General features: G+C 43.7%; 1 protein-coding gene across 1 annotated transcript; it reads right to left on the reverse strand.

Annotated features, from left to right (window-relative positions):
• Nucleotides 1-1833: 1833 nt before the first annotated feature.
• Nucleotides 1834-22730, reverse strand: NOCT (nocturnin; the record flags this gene model as incomplete). Its single annotated transcript, XM_079698742.1, has 3 exons — nt 1834-3814; nt 4918-5190; nt 22541-22730. The coding sequence occupies 3 exons, from the start codon at nt 22728-22730 to the stop codon at nt 2991-2993; spliced, it is 1287 nt and encodes a 428-aa protein (XP_079554868.1). The 3' UTR covers nt 1834-2990.

Below are 22730 nucleotides of genomic sequence, written 5' to 3' on the forward strand. Positions count from 1 at the left end.
TTCATTTTTATGGACGCCTTTCCTTTTTTAAAAAATTGAAATCAATTATGATTATGAGCATGTGTTTTTCTCTCTTTTTAGAATTTAAATCTTGGAAATCTCTCAAGTCTAAGACACATCGTGTAATTAGATGCAACATTCCCTTCATTATAAAATTTTGCATGTTTTAAAAGAATGATTCAAATACAGAATATTTGCATCAATTTCCTCCTTTAGTTTGAAACACTACTACAGCTCTTACTGCTTCCTTTAAAAAAAGCCACCATCAAACTATGCAAACGGTATCAGATGTTCTAGTTTTAGCAGTACTGCTTTACTGTATCAGAATAACTGAAATCTGCTCTACAGCCACTATTCAGCCTCTGTATCTTGCTTCTAACTCTATACTGTATGACTTATGTGTTTGACCATTTTGCATTCAACAAATCTCTTCCACCCCCAGAATATTACTTTTCTCCCCATTTGTACTCACTCAAGGCCAAGGGCACATGGTGGTGGGGAAGGAAGTGAGCCCTTTGGGGTCATGACAGACCTGAGGGTGAATCCTGTCTCTACCTATTAGCTGAGACTTTGGTCAAATTATTTGGACCTTTTAAGCCCCATTTTAAACTAAGAGTAGTTTTTTTTTTTTTTTTTTTTTAAACTAAGAGTAGTTTTAAGATCATATGTAAAGCTCTCAGAACCAAAGATAAGGAACTCAAATGTTATACAGATATACACCATTATGCTTTACTTAAGTAAATGAGGCGGCCATTCCTACTACCTCGTAGAATGGAATCTACTGAAATATGGCATGGAGGAAGAAAAAAAAATCCACTCTCACTCTGTCATCAAGAATCTGCACAATTTCTAAGACTCTAATTACAACCACAATCAAAATATTATGGGATATAAAAGGAAAAGCTGGATCAAAAGGTACACAGGGATGGAATAAGAGAAACTCAGTAATGGAACATACTTTAAAAAATTTAGAATAGAGATTTGTTATTTACTGTTATGCCTTCAGGTTACCCTGATGGTCCACAAGGCAGAGCTGCCTGCAAAGAAAGACTAGAGGGGAAGTAAAAATAAAATATAAAAGTGCCACCTATCAAGATTTATATACTACTAAAAACCTGTTTACATAAAACGCTCACGTGATTACATTTTAAATGCAGACAAATACAAACAACAAAAGCATACTGGTAAGTGCTTAGGCCTGCGGCCGTGGTAATGCTGAAGGATGACTTGTTGGTATTCCAGAAGCCCTTCTGCTCAGCGGCATTCCCATCCACCCCCAGTTCCACCCCCAAACCATAGCCTGTTAACTTGTATACTGGTGGACATTTGAAATCCAGACACTCTTTTGGCTTTCATTCTCATCCAGATTTGCTTATGATATGGGTATGATAATTTCTCTTCAGGTTGGTGTGTTTCGCGGTAGGTAAACAATATTCAATGCCTGCTGTACGAATCAGTATTCTGTTTCTCAACAACATATGAATTAGTCATGCTAAGACCTGAACCAGATGACAATTGGTACAGATGTTCTTCCCAACTGCCATTCCTTCCAGGTAGCCCCAAGATTTCGTGTATACAATATACTGAAAACCTCATTTGTCTCCAAAGTGGTTCCAATGCAGAAATGTCTGGAGGAACTACTTTGGGGACCCCAACCCTGTCACCAAGTGACACCTCATAAGCACAGCACAGATGCCTTCAACGTGCAGCTACAGACCACCTTTGTCCAGTTTAAAAATGAAAAGGACGGTGTGGGCACCGCATTAAGAGGATTAAAAGATCCAGTCTATTTTCAGATTCTCTTTGCATTGAAAAGACAAGATATGAAAACACTAGCTTTAAAGACCATTTATTTATTGATCTTAAATATTTACAACTCATGGGTTAAAATATCTATCCATTTATTACCAATGGGCTATTTTTTGGGGATTTTTTGTTAGGAAGGGGTTTCACCTGTTATCTTTACCACTTTTATTTCTGAGGGAAGAGAATTCCAGGTTATCTTTCTAACTATATTCTGCTTTCTAGTTGTTTTAAACCAGTCATCTGGCTATCTTAGTAAATCTCAACGACAGCCTCATTAACAGGTTAGAAATAGTTTCCCATCTCTGAAAAGAAGGTCCCACGGACTTAGCCACTGCCACATATCAGCTCCTAAACAACCTACTGTGCAAAGCATATTCAATACATATAATGACACTTCTGAGTGACAGCAAATGTACACCGATAGCATTCCGATGGAAAACCAGAAATGGAATTTCTTCAAGAAACATAATAATGGGGGACACGGAGGCACAGCAAGGATTTGTGAAGAATGTATCAAGGAGAACTGATATTTCCACTTAAATAGCAAACAAAAACCCCTCCAGCCTAAACAGTTCCTTTGTACACTACTATTTTATTAGACCCCAAGTAAGAACATCTTTAACGCTTTAAGAAGATTACTATAAATTACTCTATAACTTATGTTTTGCATGGTTTTTAAATGTTCATAATGCTATAATTTATTTACTTAATTTTACACGAAGATATAAAAAAATAAATATTGCCATGCATAACTTGTTGATATTTTTAAAAAACCACAAATAAATAACTCGAAATGTTGTCTAGAGAAATTGTTCCTGCATACTTGTTAATTACAGGGGACTCGAGCAAGTCTATTTTAATATAGGATCCTCAAACTGAAAAAGCTTCCAAACAAAGCCAAATATAATGCCCTTAAATGATCAAAATGTAATTAATGCTAAGGGAAAGAAAACAATACAAACCAAAACTGGAGTGCAAACACCTTTTTCGCTGCAGGTTTTAATGGAAAAGGTTTGTGAGCAAATGGGGTTCCTTCCCAAGGGCATGCTGGAAACATGGAAAGTGAAGTGAGAGGAACTGGGGAGCCTTCCTCAGTCAACCTCTTATCCTATTTCAGCTTCCTGAAACGTCCCTGGTTAAGTCTTGTGATTAAAGAGACACAGACAAGCATTTATAAATGTCCATCAAGGTTCCTCGTTAAAGCTAAAGTCACACACTAGGGACAGGTGGTCCGAAGGGTAATTGAAGGACGGTAGTCGGTTGGGTCCAATCTGCTCCTCGGTGAGCAGATCCAGGGCTGACCTCACGCTGAGTGCATGCTTGGAATACCAGATATAATCCAGAGTGTGGCGGCACTCGCCCGAGGTCCGGATCTTCCAGGTCGTGTACGGAGGTTCCGACTGCCCATCCGCGCTCAGCAGCTTGTAAGCGCTGTTCAGGTTGAGGCTGGAGGATGCGAAGTGTCTGTAGACCTCCTCTGTTGGCTCTGCGTTGAAGTCCCCACAAACGATAAGGGGGATCTTGGCTCCCTGGGTGAAGCTCTGCAGCTTCTGGAGAAGGTCACAGCCTTGAGCCGATCGAAACCGCTCCCAGCCAGTGCGAGCCTTTAGGTGGGTGACGGCGATGCAGAACTGCCGGCTGGACTCCTTGCACTCTAGGGTCTGGGCAATGGCCACCTGGTTGGTTTTCAACGTCATGGCCGTCAGCCTGATGTTGGCACTGTTGACTAGCTTGAATCGGTTTTGGAGAAAAAACAAGGCACAGCCATCTGGTCCGTTGTTGTGTTCCACATCCAGACAAGGTGACCAGGGCTTGGGGAAAAACGCGCCCTGATAGCCCAGTCTACTGAGGAGGGGGTGGAAGGTGTCAAAGTAGTGGTCCACCTCTTGGAGGCACAGTATATCGGGCTGGTAGGCTAGGATTTCTTCCAGGATGAGGCATTTCCTTTCTTCCCACTTGAGTGCTTCAAGGGGGCACTGTACAAAGTTGTCTTTGCCTTCTCCAAGAGCTGAAAGAAAAAAGCCGGTCAGTGGTCAGCTACTAAGAACCGCTACTAAGTACCTGCGAGTCTCCTTAGGTTTGAGGCTACCCAAGACCTTCAGAGTGCTTCCCCTGCTTCAGATGCTCTGGGTGGTTCTCCTCCTACTGCACCGACCTACCAAACTGAATAACCTCTTACCATCCAGATGAAGCAAGCAACTAACTGACCCCTTCGTATTAAAACTATTTCTTGTCACTATATTCTAGGACATAAGATCTTCTTAAGTTTTACCTTTAGACAGTGTTCTGTGGCGTCCAACAGATCTAAACTATGCCAGATGAAGTAAATACACAACTCTATAGAGTGCTTTCAACACTGACTTATAATAAGCCACACTAGGCCTTTATAGACACCACTTAGAATAAATGACACCCATTTAAAATGGGCAGCTTTTCCCTACACCTGGAAAAAACAAATGAATCAAAGATTGGAAAGTCAGGGAGTATGCCCTTCTTTTCCAGAAAAAATGGTGACCCTGGTTTCTTCTTAAAATTTCAACTGCAACATGATCGGCAATAAAGTTGACTGACACACCTGTTTTTTAACTGAGCCGACCCAGGAAAGGAGTCCTTTCTACCGTACAAAGTAATATCTTAAAGCACAGAGAACTGAAGCAACATCTCTGGCCTCAAATTATGAAGAGGCGTCTGGATGAGAACCTGGCCTCAGGAGTACCCCGACTCAGCACCACCCCTACACAGCCCCCATTCCCTGCAGAAGGTTCAGGGTCACCCGTTCGGTAGACTCAGTCTCCCCCTTCCAGGTGCTATCTTAGTGCTGTGGACTCAAAGCGGGAGACAACTGGTGAAAGCTTATGGGCTAACAAGAGACAGGAAGCACGTGCCGGGAAGCAGACACTTTCCCCGAACACGGAAAGTCTGCACACGTGGAGGGTAAGGAGTACGTCTTCAGCTGATGGATAGAGGGCAGTGAAGGCCAGACGACACCCCTTCCTAGCCTCCCCGTGTGGGAGCTCCCCAGGCCCGCCCCCGCAGGCCCGCCCCGCCCTCTCCCTGTGCACAGGGCGGGGCACAGGGCGGGGCAGGAAGGCGGTCACAGCGCAGGCGTACCTTGGGCAAGGATGTTCCACTGCATGACCCGGATAGGTGCGTGGTTACTACTGGGGCCATCGGCCCTCAGATCCACGAAACCCCGCTGGAACCGGGGAGGCCGAGTGTGCAAGACGGCCCTGCACTCCTCAAGGAGCTCTTTAGGATCAATGGGCTCCAGATGTTCCGGGTCGGGTGCCACCAGATACTCTGGGTGCTGGGAGGCGGAGCTGCCGTCCAGGGTCTTGGTGAGAGCGCTGTAGAGCCGGCTCGTGCCGCTTCCCATGGGACACGCTGCGGGGAAGGAAAGCACAGTCACTCGCCCGGCTCCTCGCCCGCTCGGCTCAGCCAGAAGATAAGGCACTTACTGTCCACGGAAGCCGCAAGCTCGCGAGCTCACTTTAGGGCGATGTTGCCACGTTCGCGTTCTACAGGGTGGATCAAAGGAGTTTCCGGGTTCTCGCTTTCTCTTAGGGCGGGTACTTGAAATATCGCTGTTGAGATACCTCGATCTTTATGGCTTATTCTAACCTAGAATCTGTCTTTATAATTTACAGACACAGCCTTATGAAAGCATAGCTAAACAAAATCCATATTCCTTTTTCTGTGCATTTTAAGTGAGAACGTGAAGACCAGTGTGTACAGAGCCAGATATCAGAAAGCCCAGTTAATCCTGGAGAACAGATTCGGTTAGAGCAGGCTGTTGCCCTAGCCATGTCACCTATACAGATCCCTCTGCTATGGCGAGAATCGGCTGGATTAAATCCATATCCCACTTCTCGTACATGTTAACTGTACACCAGGGATCTGGCTTTCTGTGGGACTCTGAACATCACTGAGCAGTGTGGTCTGTAATCTAATATCGATTGCCAGATTTTTAACAAATCAGAAAAGGGGTTGGGAGCAGAGGCAGTTGTCCACATTTTCTGGGATCCTGGGAGAAGAAAGGGTGCAGGAAGCACTGTCAGTGCACTTCCTAGGGCTTCCTCTTGTTATCTAACTGGACAATAACTCACTAAGGAGACTACAGCACAACCTTCAACAAGTCCGCATGAGGAGAGTTGTGCCCGGCACCTCGCTTGTAAGTAGCCGCCTGCTCCTTTAAAGGTCAGCCTTGTTTCCTCTTCATTATAGTGTGAATTAGGGGCACGTTCTACCTGGAACCACCTCCTCGATTCTGCGCCTGGTTCCTGGTATGGAGGAACCTGGATTTCCCTACACCCCGTCCAAGTCCTGGCCTCCTCTTGAAGGACACAAAGTTTCCTTCATAAAACGTATTATTTGGCAAGCTGATTGCATCTGAAACTAGCAGTTGATCGAGAACTTGCTGTAGCACGTCACAAAAGCAGATTAAAGTGTTCACCACCAAGGGTTAACAAGCATGCAAGCATGCTTTCTATTGTTCCCTTTCATCAACTCAAAAGTAGTGCCCCAACAAGAAAGCTAGATGAAGGCAAAGAAACACACCAGTTTTCCCAACATACATTTCTGTGCACGTGCAACTGCCAGCAAGCCTGTTCTCACAAACGCACATGCATGAACACACGCACACACCTGTTCCGAAACTGTTTGATTTGAATATATTAAATTCCTTTAAATAAATTTGTTTGCCTATCTGAGTACATGGGTCCAGAGGAATTTTCTTCTTGGCTGGCAGTACAACTCTGAAAATCTTTCTTCTGTACTTCTAATTTTTTTGGGTTTTTTTAAGGCAGTAAAAATATTACTCAGCCATTAAAGGAAACAAAATTGAGTTATTTGTAGTGAGGTGGATGGACCTAGAGTCTGTCATAGAGAGTGAAGTAAGTCAGAAAGAGAAAAACAAATACCGCATGCTAACACATATATATGGACTCTAAAAAAAAAAAAAGATTTTGATGAACCTAGCTGCAGGGCAGGAATAAAGACGCAGATGTAGAGAATGGACTTGAGGACATGGGGAGTGGGAAAGGTAAGCTGGGACGAAGTGAGATAGTGGCATGGACATATATACACTACCGAATGTAAAACAGCTTGCTAGTGGGAAGCAGCCACATAGCACAGGGAGATCAGCTCGGTGCTTTGTGACCACCTAGAGGGGTGGGGTAGGGAGGGTGGGAGGGAGACGCAAGAGGGAGGGGATATGGGGATATATGTATGTGTATAGCTGATTCACTTGGTTATACAGCAGAAACTAACACACATACACAAATAAAATAAATAAATAAATAGATAAATAAATAAAAGGCAGTAAAAAGTCCTACTGGGGGACTTCCCTGGTGGCACAGTGGTTAAGAATCCGCCTGCCAACGCAGGGGACATGGGTTCGAGCCCTGGTCTGGGGAGATCCCACATGCTGCAGAGCAACCAAGCCTGTGCACCACAACTACTGAGCCTGCGCTCTAGAGCCCGTGTGCCTAGAGCCTGTGCTCCGCAGCAAGAGAAGCCACCGCAATGAGAAGCCCATGCACCGCAATGAAGAGTAGCCCCCACTCACTGCAACTAGAGAAAGCCCGTGCACATCACGGAAGACCCAACACAGCCCCCCCTCCCAAAAAAAAAAAAAAAAAGTCCTACTGGTTTCTCAAGTGTGGTTTCCAGATCAGCAGCATCACCCTAACGGTCGACCAAACTGTCACAGGGCGTCACAGCAAATCCACAGGGGCTCCAGTGTGTGGCATTTGTCAGGCTCTAGGCAAATGACCAACCTGATGCAGCTCACTTTCAACAGGACTGCTCTACATCCTTTTAATGCCATCATATCCTTGCCAAGCTGAGCTCTGGGGTAGTTGCTGTGATAAAAAGCAAGTACCATGTGAAAAGGAATGTGAAAAAGAGGGTAGCACAGTGTCCAACAGGAGTCGAAGGTTTGAGGAGTTTCGTGAAGCCAGAAAGACTATCCTGAGCCACACTTCTTTCTAAAAACGTAGAAAAACCTTCACATGAAATGAATAAGGAACAGGTTCACGTCTGTTCAGACAATAAACGTGTGCTGGAAAGATACAGTGAGAAAGCCAATCAAGATTATATCCTATTGCAAAATGAGCTAAAAGACAATGACAGAATAGCCTAAATTAGAAAACTCAGAAGTGAGGCAACACAAGAAATTAGTAACAAAAAACATAACAAAAAGAAATGAGGAGATAAAGCATTTAAGAGACAGTGGCAAACATTATGTACTAATTTTAAGTGAAGATGCAACATATGGATAAACAGGGGTTCTTGTAGCAGGAAAACCAATGCCAGGAAATGAAACAAATACTAAAAAACTATAAATCGAGAAAACTTTTAGGAGTACAAAGTTTCAGTCATGCAGGATGAATTCAGTTCTGGAGGTTTAACGTACAGCATGGTGACTATAGTTAACAATAATGTATTCCATACTTGAAATCCTCTGAGCGAGGAGATCTAAAGTGATCTCACGTCCCCACTCCCTCAAGCACACAGGGTAACTATGAGAGTGAGATATGTTAATTAGCTTGACTGAGGTAATTATTTCACAACGTTTACAAATATCAAAATATCGTGTGGTTTACCTTAAATACATACAATTTTTGTTAATTATACCTCAATAAAGCTGGAAAAAATAAAGTGAATGGTTTAAAAGGTAAAAATTATGAGGTTAAAAAAACATGTATCATGGACACACGTACCTGAGAATATCAACCCAGAATGACCAACACCAACTGGGCTGTAAAGAAAAAGAAAAAGAAAAAATCCCTTGGGCTCTAGGCAAAAACAGCAAAAACAAAACAGCAAGGACAATTAGAGTATCACCGGACTTCAACTGCAATGTTTTATACCAGGAAGAAAATGAAGTTACGTATTTCAAATATATGTCAAACTTTATATATATGGCTCATCAGTACACGAGCCAAGGACTTTATATCCAGCAAAACTGGAATACTGATGCCAGGAGCACTTCTTCCAGAAACTACTAGAGTAGGGGATGGCAAACTGCAGCCAGATGTATTTTAGTACAGTCCTCAAGCAAAGAATGGTTTTAAAGAGATGTTACACACACACACACACACACACAATACGCAACAGGATTGTTTTTGTCCCTCAAAGCCTAAATGTTTACTATCCTGCCCTTTTCAGAAAGGTCTTTGCCACCCCTGGAACTAGAGAACAAGATTTAGACCAAAATGACCAGAGACACTGATTTAAAAACTGGTGGTACTATATTAAACATATAGCCACTTAGAAAATCAAGTCTAAATGAGGTTAAAAGACAGAGTACAATATGCAATGGCTATGCAATCTGATAATGAACCAATGAAGATTTAGTACACCCAAAAAAAGCATGGAGGTGGGGGGAAGCAAGGACCAGAAAGAAGCAAGCATATTCAATTAAAAATTGTTTAACTGTTTTTAGGGAATTCCCTGGCGGTCCAGTGGTTAGGACTCTGCTCTTCCACTGCAGGGAGCATGGGTTTGATCCCTGGTTGGAGAACTAAAGATTCCCGTAAGCGACATGGGAAACGGTGGTGGTGAATTTAACGACAGCGATTTTTGATTTTTGGTGGAGGTGTTGGGAAAATAGGGAACAGGACAGAGAGTAGAGATGTATTTTGAGAAAATCTTGCCCCCCTCCCCCAAAAAAGGAGAGAAATGGAATGGTGGCTGGAGATGGAGGCATGAGAATTTGGGGAAGCTGCAGTATCATGTTTGTTTGCTAACGGGGGTGACACAGCAGAGGGAGAAACCCACGAAGCAGGAGACTTCAGGCATGACGACATGAGGAAGCCGACAAGTCCTCCCCCCACACAATTATCAACCCGGGCGCGAGTGTCAAAACCAGCCATTTCAGTGCTCTGGATGTAGACCAAAGGCATACAACGAACTGAGAAGCTTTTATTCACGAAAGCTATTGAACTTCAGTTAAGGACAGTGCTAGCCTGTGCCCGGTCCTGCCGGGGCTGGTCCCACCCCTCCCCCTCAGCTCCATGGAAGTATTCAACTAGGGCAGCAAAGGTACTAAATTAAAATCTGCCCAAAAGAAAGGCCCAGGCCCTGATGGCTTCGCTGGTGAGTCTATCAAATATTTAAATAAGAAGCAGCAATCCTTCACAAACTCCCACTTACTGCTTCCCACGTATAGCCACTCTCGAAGACAGTTTGACAGTTTGGCAGTTTTTACAATACACATAGAATTCATGCCTCTAGGTATTTACCTAAGTGAACTCCAGTTCATTCAGGAATATGTATGCAGGGACTTCCCTGGTGGCACAGTGGTTAAGAATCCGCCTGCCAATGCAGGGGACACGGGTTCAACCCCTGGTCCTTGGCATGTGGAAGATCCCACATGATGCGGAGCAATGAAGCCCGTGCGCCACAACTACTGAGCCTGCACTCTAGAGCCCGCGAGCCACAACTACTGAGCCCGCGTGTCTAGAGCCCGTGCTCCGCAACAAGGGAAGCCACCACAATGAGAAGCCCGCGCACCGCAACGAAGAGTAGCCCCCACTCACCTCAACTAGAGAAAACCCGTGTGCAGCTATGAAGATCCAACGCAGCCAAAAATAAATAAAATAAATTAAAAAAAAAAAAAAGGAATCCCATGATACTGAGCTGGAGTCAGAGACATCAGCCTGAATTCATGTTTCACTTACTATACATATATAGATGTGTAGATACAGAGATAATTAGTGACGTGGACGGCTCTGTTTTTCCACTTGCTGTCTGCCATGAGCTAATCATTTGTTTAGTTAATGCTACCATCCACCTGCTTTATTCCCATGCTACAAATGTCTATTTTATATCTTTATATGTCCAGGGTTATTGTGAGGATAGAAACATAAATCTAAAACATTTTGGTAAAATATAACATTACTTCTTAAGGAATTTTGTTTGATTTTTTTGTGGGACCCTAGGAGGTCCTGATGCCTTGTCATGCCCCGGCAGATAAGGTACTTCTGTGGCAATGAACGCTTTCAGTTAAAACTGTCATTTTTACATGATGCTATGTAAACATATATAAGAAATACACATGAATATTTATATATTTACATGTATAACATAAGCTATATTTAGCCAACAAGTATAAAAATTGAAACGGACACATTCTACACTCACAACTCAGCGCGCGCACACGGCATACATAGATATCTAAGAGGAGGTTCACAGAACAGCTTTTTTCTGCATGACATCTGGGCCATTTTCTGGTGTATTCCATTTCTTTTTTAAAAAATGCTAGTTGTGACCCGACTACGTTTGGTTTCCGACCCACTGATGAGGCACTGCTCCAGCAGCAGCTCGGGGCGTGGTTCATGGGCCACTGGGGATGTGTGAGACTCTTGGAGCCATGCACGGCCAAGGTTTTCATGACGCTGAGACCCCACGTGTCGTGTTCTCTGTCTTGGTGCTTGTTCTCCGCACAGCCGTGGTGACCGCTGCCCTGTCAGCACGTCTCGGGCACCGAGCGGCCCCAGGCTCCACTAGTGGCCACTGTGCGCATCCCCATCACTCAGGGTTTTAGTTTAAAAGTGCCTGTTTTACTTTAAAATGTCCCTTAGTGAGGTAGTAGTAAGTATCTCTGTTAAATGTGCAGCCTCGATGGCATATCTTTAATATGTGACAAAATGGAGCGTCCACAGAAACACTTACGCTGCACGCAAAATACGCTGCCTTAAGGAAAAGCGCTCGGGTGAGCGTCTGAGCTGCAAAATGAACTCGTCCCTGTCTTCATGGAATACCATTTCACCTCGAAGAACCGACAAACTATAGTTCATCACATATGGACACGAGGCAGACACTTACCCACTAAAATGTAAGAAGAAGTCAGCCTGTCACAACTGACAGCGTTTTTGCCCACGAGGAAAACTTCTGGAAAACATATCCGCCATCAGATATGGCAATTCTGGAAAACATATCAGGAGCCTGACAGGTCCCCAATACTTAAAAAATGTTTCTGACAAGATTGGTGGTGAGAGTAGCTACAGTTATTTCTATATTGTGTAACACTTGGAAGATCTGCATAACCCAGTGAAACACCACTTCCCAAATAACCAATACCAAAACTTCATTGATATATATGGTATCAGATTCCACGTCACAAATAACTACGTATTAACATAGAGACTACCACAAAAAAAGACTATCCACAATTATCTTATAAGGCTATTAAAATACTTTTTTCCAATTATATTATCTGTGAGAGACTAAATTTTCTTCATATATTTTAACCAAGCTATATCACAACAGATTGAATGGAGAAGCAGATACGAGAATACAGCTGTCTCCTATTAAGCCAGACTTTAAAGAGATTTCCAAAACTGTCAAACAATGCCACTCTTTCACTAACTTTCTTTTTGTCTTGGAAAACAGTTCAAAAGTGTTACTTAGGTTAACACTGATTTTACTATTAAATGACTTGATAAACATTTAAAAATTCTCATCTTACTTTCTAACATGATATATAAACATAGGTCATATTAATTATTTATACATTAACCCACATAAACAAAATTCTGTGGGACCTTCCGTATTTTTTAAGATTGCGAAGGGGTCCAGAGAACAAAAGGTGAGACTGTCTCTTCTAGACCAACCGTCAACTGAGTGTAGACATCCCGTTCCAGGGGATACAAGCAAAGCAATCCCCGGGGAGAAAATGAGAACTAAAAAAGGTGAAATGAAATAACAGAAAGTAGACATGTCTGTAATTCACACAGCGCACGTATCTGAATTTTTCTCAAACTGACAGAGCATCTGATCACAAAAGGTGGGAGAGGTCACTGCTGCTGGGCCGCCTCCATGGCACTCCAGAGACTAGTCCTATCTTCAAATCACGGACAAGCTTCCCTGACCTCTGGCCTTATATTTCTAAGCTAGATTTTCCATAGCTCAAAAATATTCTTCTCATAAAGTCAGGTTACTGAACCAAATCAGAAGGGATCTGGGGAAGTCCCAATTCATTTCTTCCTGTCTTCAGTTATTCTTTTCAGCTTTTATCCTAAGAACATACGAGCTTACTCAGTTATTTTTCAAGGCTTTATTTCCTAAAACTTTCTGGTAACATACAGACATCAATTCAAAGGAAGTGCTAGGGAATTAATAACTCAAAGTGGACACCATGGAGACTTCACAAGCTATTTTTGTACTTATAACACCGTCGTAGCAAGGCTCAGAGCCACCCAAGAACTGCTAGGTGGTAAGGCAAGTTATTTAAATTTGAGAACAAAGGAATGCTGAAGAGCATGTGACACCCTTCTGCCCCTCCCCCACCCTGAGGATGATGCCCATGACAGCTAATGACTGCTGAATGCTTACTATGCACCACTCGCAAATTAAGTCATTCTCACTCCATTCCTAGGAGGTAGCCACTCTGATTATTCCCCTTTTACAAGGAGGGATCACTTAGTAACAATTCTCTCACCTGTTTTAAAAGCCTTTTTTTTTTTTCTTTTAGAGTATCGACCGTTTAAAAAATCTTTTCACACGTAAATACAAGTCCAATTCCAAAATTGCTTGCCTTTCTGCTGAAGTTTTATACCTTGATAGGGGTTGCCATTCAGGGCTTTAAAACGATCATCAAAGGTTCAGGACAGCAATATGGAAAGCCACTTTCCTGAGGCAAGGCAGCACAAACAATTCATCCAGGTGGTTGCCAAGATACTGGAAAGCATGAAATCTTGACAAAACCTCTACTGAACTTTTATTTGGCACTCATACTAGCTTCTGGGTCGAATTTTACATGTGTTTGGAGTGTTATTTATTTGACCCCATATTATATTCGGTTTTTGCCCCAAATTCATTTTTTTCCAGCCACTTTACTAGAGAAAGTATCAGCCATCATTTCAATGTAATGCACATGATGTAATTTATACAGGCAAAAGGCAGATGACAACAGCTTTATTTCTCACGCCTTTATTTCTCATTTAGCTGCACCACTCCCATCTCTTGCCACTTCCCAATCCTGTAAGCATATTTCCATATACACAGAGAACTGGATGCCTGCATTCCGTGATATAATGACGGTGAATAAATAAGTCACTCCTATTTTGCTTTATAGGAATAACTCTTCTTACCTTTGTTAATAGCCTTTAAAGGTCTGCCAGAGAATTCAGATTATTTAGGTTCCAGAAATACAGCAGTGATATGTAAACTTCCCCCATTTTGTCATCCCTTTATTTTCCTAATAAAGCAAAAGTGGGCTAATTATTAAAATACAGAATACATTTACTCTTTAAGCTACTGATGACTAAAGCAACTCTAAAGCAACAGGCAGACCAACCATGTGCCAGCTATCAGAGGCAAATGATCAGGGTTTAATGAAAACACCGTCAATCAGTAACTAGAAGGCTGGATGAGAACCCAAACTGACTGGGCTCACCACCCCAAGCAGTCCTAACAGCACTCAGAAATCTCAGCAGAAAAACCTCTCTCCACGTAACATTTCTCTACTTACCCAGCAACTGCTTCTTCTAGAGTCTGCCCAAACCTTTCAGTCTGTTAATAATTTCTCATAACCAGCCTGAGCTTAGTCTCCTGAAACGCTGGCTTGGCAAAAATATTGGTTAAAAAGCAAAAACTGAAGGAAAGCCAGGATTCTCTGGGTCCACGTCTGAGAAGCTGCTGGAACTGACCAGGCTTGGGCCCGCGGAAACCTGCAGGCGTAAAAGTACCCAGAAGTGTAAAGCACAGACGTCACGCGAAGGCATCACTGAACAGCGAGCCTGTGCTGCCACCTACTGGCCGCGTGCTGAACCACCTCGGAAGTTTAGACGGCTAACTCAGCAGGCTAGCTTTCACGGGGCTCCTTAGAGCAGCTTCCTGAACACACGCGGCCACCTTCAAAACAGTCACAAGATAACCATCGACCTAAAACAGCCTGGGTGTTGGATATGTGGTATAGTCCGTATTTACCGAAGAAGTCAAAGCTCCCCACCTCACAGCTTCATGGAGCAAGCCCCAGTGGCTCCCTTTTTCTTACACGTGGTCTTCTTCTCTTACTTAAATGACCCTTGACATTTGAACTACAATCCCTGTCCTTCACTCATTAGTTCTGTGAGGAATAGGGACTACATCTGCCTTGATTACCACTTCCCCTGTAGCGCTTTAAAAACGTTGATAAAAGAAAGGATGGCAAGTGGGTGCAAAGTGTTAATTAAGGACCCCTGTCAAACACTGGCAGAAGAACCGCCTTACGTTGGTAGAGCACTTTATGGTGCACTAGGCACTTTTACTTGCTGAGACACCTGTTACCCTCTCAAGAACCCCTTGGCTATTTTACAGATGAGGCTCAGAAGTGACTTGTCCTGAGTCACTATTAAATGTACTCTTTTTGGAATTTTGTGAGACTGTAGTCAGGGTCCTCTCTTTGTGTTTATGTACCCATCTGCTAGAACACCGAAACTCAAAACAGTGCAACACGTCCCCGGAAGGTCCACCTGGTAAAGGCACACAACCACCTTCAAATTCTGTGACGCAGTGTGGACTTGTGGTACATTACACTCCCTGGGTCCTAGAGACCGGATTCTAAACATGGGAAAGCCTTACGGCGAAAGCTTTCACTTTTCTCAGTGAGGCAAAATGGTCTTAAACACATGGACTCGGGTTAGGCTGCCTCATTTCAAATCCCGGTTCCTCCTTTACTAATCAGATCCTGACCAAAGTATTTACCTCTGTGGCTCACTTTCTTCACCTGGGGATCACTGTGACCTACTTCACTGGGTTACTGGCCGCTGAATTAAACTAGCTATACCCAGCACATTGGAAATGGGAGCTAAATGTTAGCTATTTTGTTACTGTTAGTGAAGCTCACTTTCTGGGTTTCAAGAGAAGCTGCTTTTAACATTTGAGAGCCCAGCATGTGCCATACTCCTTGCATGTATTTTCATTACTCTTTCCAACAATCCAGCAAAGTAGGTATTGTGTTTGCCTACTTTTATCAACACGGAGACTGAAGTTAAGCGATTACCTGGTTTTCTCAGAGTTGCACAACTGGCAAAGGGTCAGGCCCTGGAGAAGGCTGCCTGCACCCTGGACCGCTGCTCGTCAGCATCCCCGACAGTGCTGAGCCAGAGTCAGGACAACGGGACGGAGCCACACCAGGGGTGCGCACGGGGTCAAGAGGTCGAATTCCACCTCCTCCCTCTGCGAGGACGTCACAAGGACGTCACCGCCGGCACGGTGCGCACGCTGGCACAGCACAAAGTGTACAAAGCGGTGTAATGACCCACATGGCGTTACTAGAGATATCAAGTGAAGGTCACGGCTCTCAACCTAGCATGTCTAAAAATACAAGATCCTAGACACAGTGTGACAACCCCAACGACCTCTGCTAGGCAGCAGTCACAGACAGGAACGCCCAAGTGTCTTCCAGACAAGGCTAAGCTGTACCTTCAGTCACGCCCGATTCAGCTAGAGAATATGGCTAAGGGAAAAAGAAACCCCTCCACGATGAAAGCTGAGGTTAACCTGTTAAAATTGGTGCTCGATTGTTAGTGGCCTGGCCAAGCATTTCCACAAGCCGGGCTTTTCTAGCATAATGCTCTGCAGTGAAACTGAAAAGGCAGAAATGAAAAGAATCTGGTGGGACAGCAGCTCTCCAATAAGACATCAGGTCTGTGTTACTACCTGATGCCCATCACTAACATTCCCGGGATACTCAAGAAGTGGGCCAGGTTTACAGCTATGAATGGAAATATGGAGTGTGGGAGCCAAGAGGACTATTTTGCTGATATTCTTCCCTCTAGATCAGAGGTCCACACACTACAGCCCGTGAACAACATCTGGCCAGTGCCCTGTATTTGTGCTGCCTGTGATCTTTTACATTTTTAAATGGTTGAAAAAAAAACTAATAATATTTCATGATGTGAAAATCATTTGAAATTCACACTTCAATGCCCGTAAATAAGGTTTATGTATTGTCTGTGGCTGCTTCCACACTACAGCAGCAGAGTTGAACAGTTGTAACAGATATTTGGGCTATAAATCCTAAAATACACAGAGCTACATATATTTACAACTACATAGGACACAATGTAAGAGTAGGCTTCTGTGAAAAAAAGGAGTGGAGAACTAGAAAATGTCCAGAAATTGTAAACGACTGCAAAATAGACACATTCAGAAAATCTCATGAAATAAAGACTTGAAAAAATGAGAGGAGCCATAGAGGGTGGATCCATATGGACAACAATCTGTCAAACAGGACTTTTTAATAACATGAGAAGGGGGGATGATTTAGTGATGAATATGATAAAATAACCCAAGAAATAATAGAAAAATTTCCTGTGCTAAAGAATGGGATGTCCTTAGACTGAATGGGCTCACCTGACGCTGAGACATTTATCCTGACAGAACTTTTGAACACCAAGGACAAACAATCCTAAACTTCTGGTGATAACCAGTACTGACAAAGACATTTAAGCTCTGAGGGAAAATATTTTTATTAATGGGCATGTGTAACTTGTGTAATTAAAAAAATTATTTTAAAAAACTATCATGATGAAAAGCTGCTCAACATGACTAATTATTAGAGAAATGCAAGTCAAAACTACAACGAGGTATCACCTCACACCAGTCAGAATGGGCATCATCAGAAAATCTACAAACAACAAATGCTGGAGAGGGTGTGGAGAAAAGGGAACCCTCTTGCGCTGTTGGTAGGAATGTAAATTGATACAGCCACTATGGAGAACAGTATGGAGGTTCCCTAAAAAACTAAAAATAGAACTACCATACGACCCAGCATTCCCACCACTGGGCATACACCCTGCGAAAACCATAATTCAAAAAGACACATGCACCCCAATGTTCATTGCAGCACTATTTACAATAGCCAGGTCATGGAAGCAACCTAAATGCCCATCGACAGACGAATGGATAAAGAAGATGTGCTACATATATACAATGGAACATTACTCAGCCATAAAAAGGAATGAAATTGGGTCATTTATAGAGACATGGATGGATCCAGAGACTGTCATACAGAGTGAAGTGAGTCAGAAAGAGAAAAACAAATATCATATATTAACACATATATGTGGAACCTAGAAAAATGGTACAGATGAACCGGTTTGCGGGGCAGAAATAGAGACACAGATGTAGAGAACAAACATATGGACACCAAGGGGAAAAGTGGCAGGGTGGTGGTGGGATGAATTGGGAGATTGGGATTGACATGTATACACTAATATGTATAAAATGGATAACTAATAAGAACCTGCTGTATAAAAAAATAAATAAAATTCAAAAAAGAAAAAAACTATCATGAAAATTTTCCAAATAAAATTCAGCATGAACCACCTAAAAGAGAAATGCACATCAACCTTGAATTGCTAAGTATTCATCAAGTGTGATAACCATTCAAGTGGTTATCAAGGTCCTATGAATCCTGATTAGAGTGACTCCTAACAATAAATATATATGCTGAGGGCTTCCCTGGTGGCGCAGTGGTTGAGAGTCCACCTGTCAATGCAGGGGACACGGGTTTGTGCCCCGGTCTGGGAAGATCCCACATGCCGTGGAGCGGCTGGGCCCGTGAGCCATGGCCGCTAAGCCTGCGTGTCCAGAGCCTGTGCTCCGCAACGGGAGAGGCCACAACAGTGAGAGGCCCGCATACCGCAAAAAACAAAACAAAATAAACAAACAAACAAACAAACTGTATGCTGAGTCTCCCTCCTCCTTCCAAGAAGCTGAATATACCTGCCTCACCTCTTTTAGCGAACATCCCATCACAGGAACCTACAGAGTACATATTTATCCACCTACCTACTCTATAAATTGTACACTCCCGTTACAATGTCAGTGTCAAGTTCTGTCTCACTGAACTTTCACAGATACACCAGTTCTTTCCTTTTCTTGAAGCTCGCTTTTGCTCAGGTAAACATTCTTGCTCAGGCGTCTCCTGAATTGTCTTAGGCCCCAAGCTCAAAACTCTTATCACTCTTCCAGAATTCTCTCCGGGTTTCCCAAACTTTCCAGGAGGAATAAGTACCTCTAGGAGTGGAGCTTATAAAATACTCCCAGATGATTCTCAAGTACCCCTTTTCCCAGGGTGTTCATCGCTGTTCCCACACCTGCCACCTTCGTCTGGCACATGGTCTTCTCTCACCCTCCTTTCTCGCATTCAAAGCAAAGTTTTTTTTCCAACAAATCTAGCCACACTCATGTCTTTCTTCTCAATCTCTGCTGCAATTAGTCATGAGAAGCAATAAAATATTTGGCCTTTTAAGTGTACTATGTTCAGTAATACTTGTGGATCAATTGATACCAATTTATCTTATTAATTTTTTTTTCCCTAGGAAAAGTCCAGCAAGCGAAGTTAAATGATTTGCAAGTGTTCATACAAGTGTGTTGAATGTGAGTCTGGAGCCATGGTTACTAATTCAAAAGCCCCCAATAACTCACTGTATTTAAGCTCTTACCATTAAATGCTACAGGAAAACAATACCTTGGTTCTCCTACAAAGAAAGCAATTTATCTTTGTAGAAGCTTGATAATTACAAGCTTTTGCATTTCTTCTCTCTCATAAGCAGCTTACTCACACCGTTAAGGGACATACTAAATAAAGCCGCCTCCTCAAATGAGCCGGTATTTGCTTTTAAAATTGCACCAAGAAAAAAAGCAACATGTTCCAGTGATGGAAAACAGTAATTCAGCCAACTCTTCATTAGCTGAGGAGGAAGGCATTTATAAACCCACAGACGACACTGGACCAGTACAGTCATCCAGCACAGTAACTGTGGCAACTGCTGCTTCTTTATGGGGGCTGCTGTCCTTCCATAAGAAAAGGTAGCAAAACACTGCTAGGTCCCCCTTTAAATTCTAATAACCCAGCATTTGATGACTGCAAAGAGGCTGCACTCATCTTTCCAGTGACTTCTGACTGCCAAGGGGCGTTAAGTTAGGAAGGAACTGATTATCAAATGGGGTCAAGTGTGGGGCTTTATTACCCATCCCCCCGCAAAAAGGTGCTGAAGGGAAGAATAGCTTCAGTTCCCTGAAGGTTTCTCTAGCCAGATGTCTAAACCTTGGGGTCTGTAAAAATAATCTGGTTTTTATCATTGTTGCTATTTTGTTAAGTAATGTGGAATCTGGGGCCCACCGGTAACGATTCTGTTTAGTAAGTCTACAGTAGGATCTATGAATCTGCATTTATTTAAAAAGCACCTAATGCTGGTTCTGAGGCTCTTTGGGAAACATTTTGCAAGGTATCTCTTCTCTCACCCTGCCACAACCATGCCTCATGCCTTCCACTTTGCTCCTGGCTTTTCCCAAGCAAAGTGTTCTAATCTCTTTCCATTCTAAACTGCACTTCAAGGCCCAGCTCAAATGCCAACCACGTTCTGAAGCCAAAAAAGATCACCAATGCTAAAAGGGACTTTGCACTCTCTGGCATCCTTGTGCCATTTGCAAACCTTTAATTGTAACAGACTAAGAATAAAAGGTGTTTGATTTCATTAAACAGTCATGTCTTTGTGCAAAACTCACCTCTTACTGGGCACTAAACTCCTTAGAGGCAGGCTAAGTCTCATGTTCTTTTACCTCCTATAATAAAGCACCTACAGAGTGAGACAGACTGTAAGTTTTTGAATGAATGAGTGATCAAACGATGAGCTGATGAATGCATTCACGAGTGTCTTCCAACAAGTAGCTGAAGCGAAAACTGCGCAGAAGCCAGAAAATTGCCTAGATCTTGTAGTAGTAACTGTCTATAATAGTTTACAATAGTTTAACTACCATAAAATATTTCAATTCCCTTCTAAAACTTCAGGGGACTTCCAGAAAGTTCATTAAACACGTTTCTGGGTCCAAAGCCTAAGATTCCAAATGTTCTGGCCTTTCTTCCTCAGCCAACAGCACAGCTCTCTGTATGTGTGTTACGTAAGCTATCTGTACTCCCAAGATGAGCCTACTGACTAACTGCCCTGAGGGGCCTGGAGGAAATTTAAGGTGAAAGGTTAAGACAGGAGAGACGGCTAGGAAGACCCCAATTGGTTTCCTTTCATCCCTTCTCCCACCTCAAACCTAACAATGTTCCTCTTGAAAATTTCCAGCAAGAAAACCCACTGACCTTCCCTGGTGGAGCAGTGGTTAAGCATCCACCTGCCAATGCAGGGGACACGGGTTCGAGCCCTGGTCCGGGAAGATCTCACATGCCGCGGAGCAACTAAGTCCGTGCGCCACAACTACTGAGCCCACGTGCCACAACTACGGAAGCCCGCACGCCTAGAGCCCGTGCTCCGCCACCGCAATGAGAAGCCCTGCGCACCGCAACGAAGACCCAACGCAGCCATAAATAAATAAATTTATTTTAAAAATACTTTATAAAAAAAAGAAAAAACACTATCAGATATTAGGTGGTAACCATTCTAACAGTTATTTCATTGTGCCAAACTCCTATAGAACTGGAAAGATCTCAGTGACTGCCAAATTCACCCATTTTAAGGACACTGAAGAATTTAGAGTCTCCGGTAACCACTTTAACATCCTAATTTTATTTTACTTTATTTATTCATTTATTTTTGGTCGCACCGCAGGGCATGTGGGATCTTAGTTCCCCCGCCAGGGATCGAACCTGCATCCCCTGCGGTGGAAGTGCCGAGTCTTAAACCACTTGACCGCCAGATAAGTCCCTAGTCACATTCTGGGTGATCACTTTAAGTAAAGAAAGCCACACTGAACATATTCTTTTTACTGCTCAATCTGTCCTTAAGTGAATCTGGGAATTCCCTGGCGGTCCAGTGGTTAGGGCTCAGGGCTTTTACTGCCCTGGCCCTGGGTTCAATCCCTGGTCTGGGAATCCCGCAAGCCACGCAGTGGGACCAAAAACAAAACAAAACAAAAAACCCCAAAACCGTTAATCCAGAACTTTTGGAGCAAAATGTAGTTATTTACAATCTAAGATGCTCTTACGTCTTAAACATCAATAAACTTGAGCACAAACAAAATACACTTTTTTAGTGTGATAAAATTGCCAGTTTTGAAAGAGAAGCTTTATTCCTCATTTTGAAAAGTATGACTACTTTGTATGTAAATTGTGGCCGCGGTAATGGGTCCTCAGGCAGAAACCTCGTTGGGCAAAAAGGGGAAATCCAGAGCACGTGACGTATAAAATTGGCTCTTGGCCAAGACGGCATCACCTTTTCAAGATCTTAAGCCAGGTATACAGGACGCAGAATGATGCAAATATTAAGACGGGAAGGCTCCCGAAAGATTTCAAATGTATGTCCAAAGGGTCAAGGCGTGTTATAACACACTGTTCACATGACATTTTTCAAAATTCAGAAACCTAAAAGACACGCAGGTCACGTGATCCGATAAGTGTAACTTTAGATTTTTTGTTTGTTTGCATAAAATGTTCCATCATTAGTGCGATTAGAAACAAAACACAAATAATCTGCGGCCTCGGAAGGGGAAAACTTACAGGTCAAGAGCGAGAAATACAAAAACCACGGCATCGAACGGTAAGGATCAAACTAGAAGCTCCCGCGGGGTTCCGGTTCTTACCGGACGCGGTGCAAGCCCCAGGCAAGGGAAGGCGAGGGCAGAGCCGCAAAGGGGAGCGGAGACAGCGGCTCAGGGAGAGGGACCCGCTTCCCGGTCCGACCCCACCGCCCGGCGGCCCCCGGCTTCCCATTCATTCCGCGCCGTCTCCAGGTGGCGGCCGCGCGTTGGCCGCCGCCGCGTTCTCCGCCCGGAACTGCCGCGCACTCACCTGTTCGGGAGCACGACCTCGCGACGCCGCGGGCCGCCGAGGCCGCCGCCAGGAGCCGGGGGGAAGCGAGGCGGGGGGCGGCGGCGGGCGCGGGCGAGCGGCGGCGCGGCGGCGGGCCGGGCGGGCGGCGCAGGCCGGGCGCGTCCCTCTGCAGCAGGGCGGAGCAGAGCCGCCGCGGGCTCTGATACAT

This window comes from Hyperoodon ampullatus (genome assembly GCF_949752795.1).
Source record: "Hyperoodon ampullatus genome assembly, chromosome: 1".
NCBI lineage: Eukaryota > Metazoa > Chordata > Mammalia > Artiodactyla > Ziphiidae > Hyperoodon > Hyperoodon ampullatus.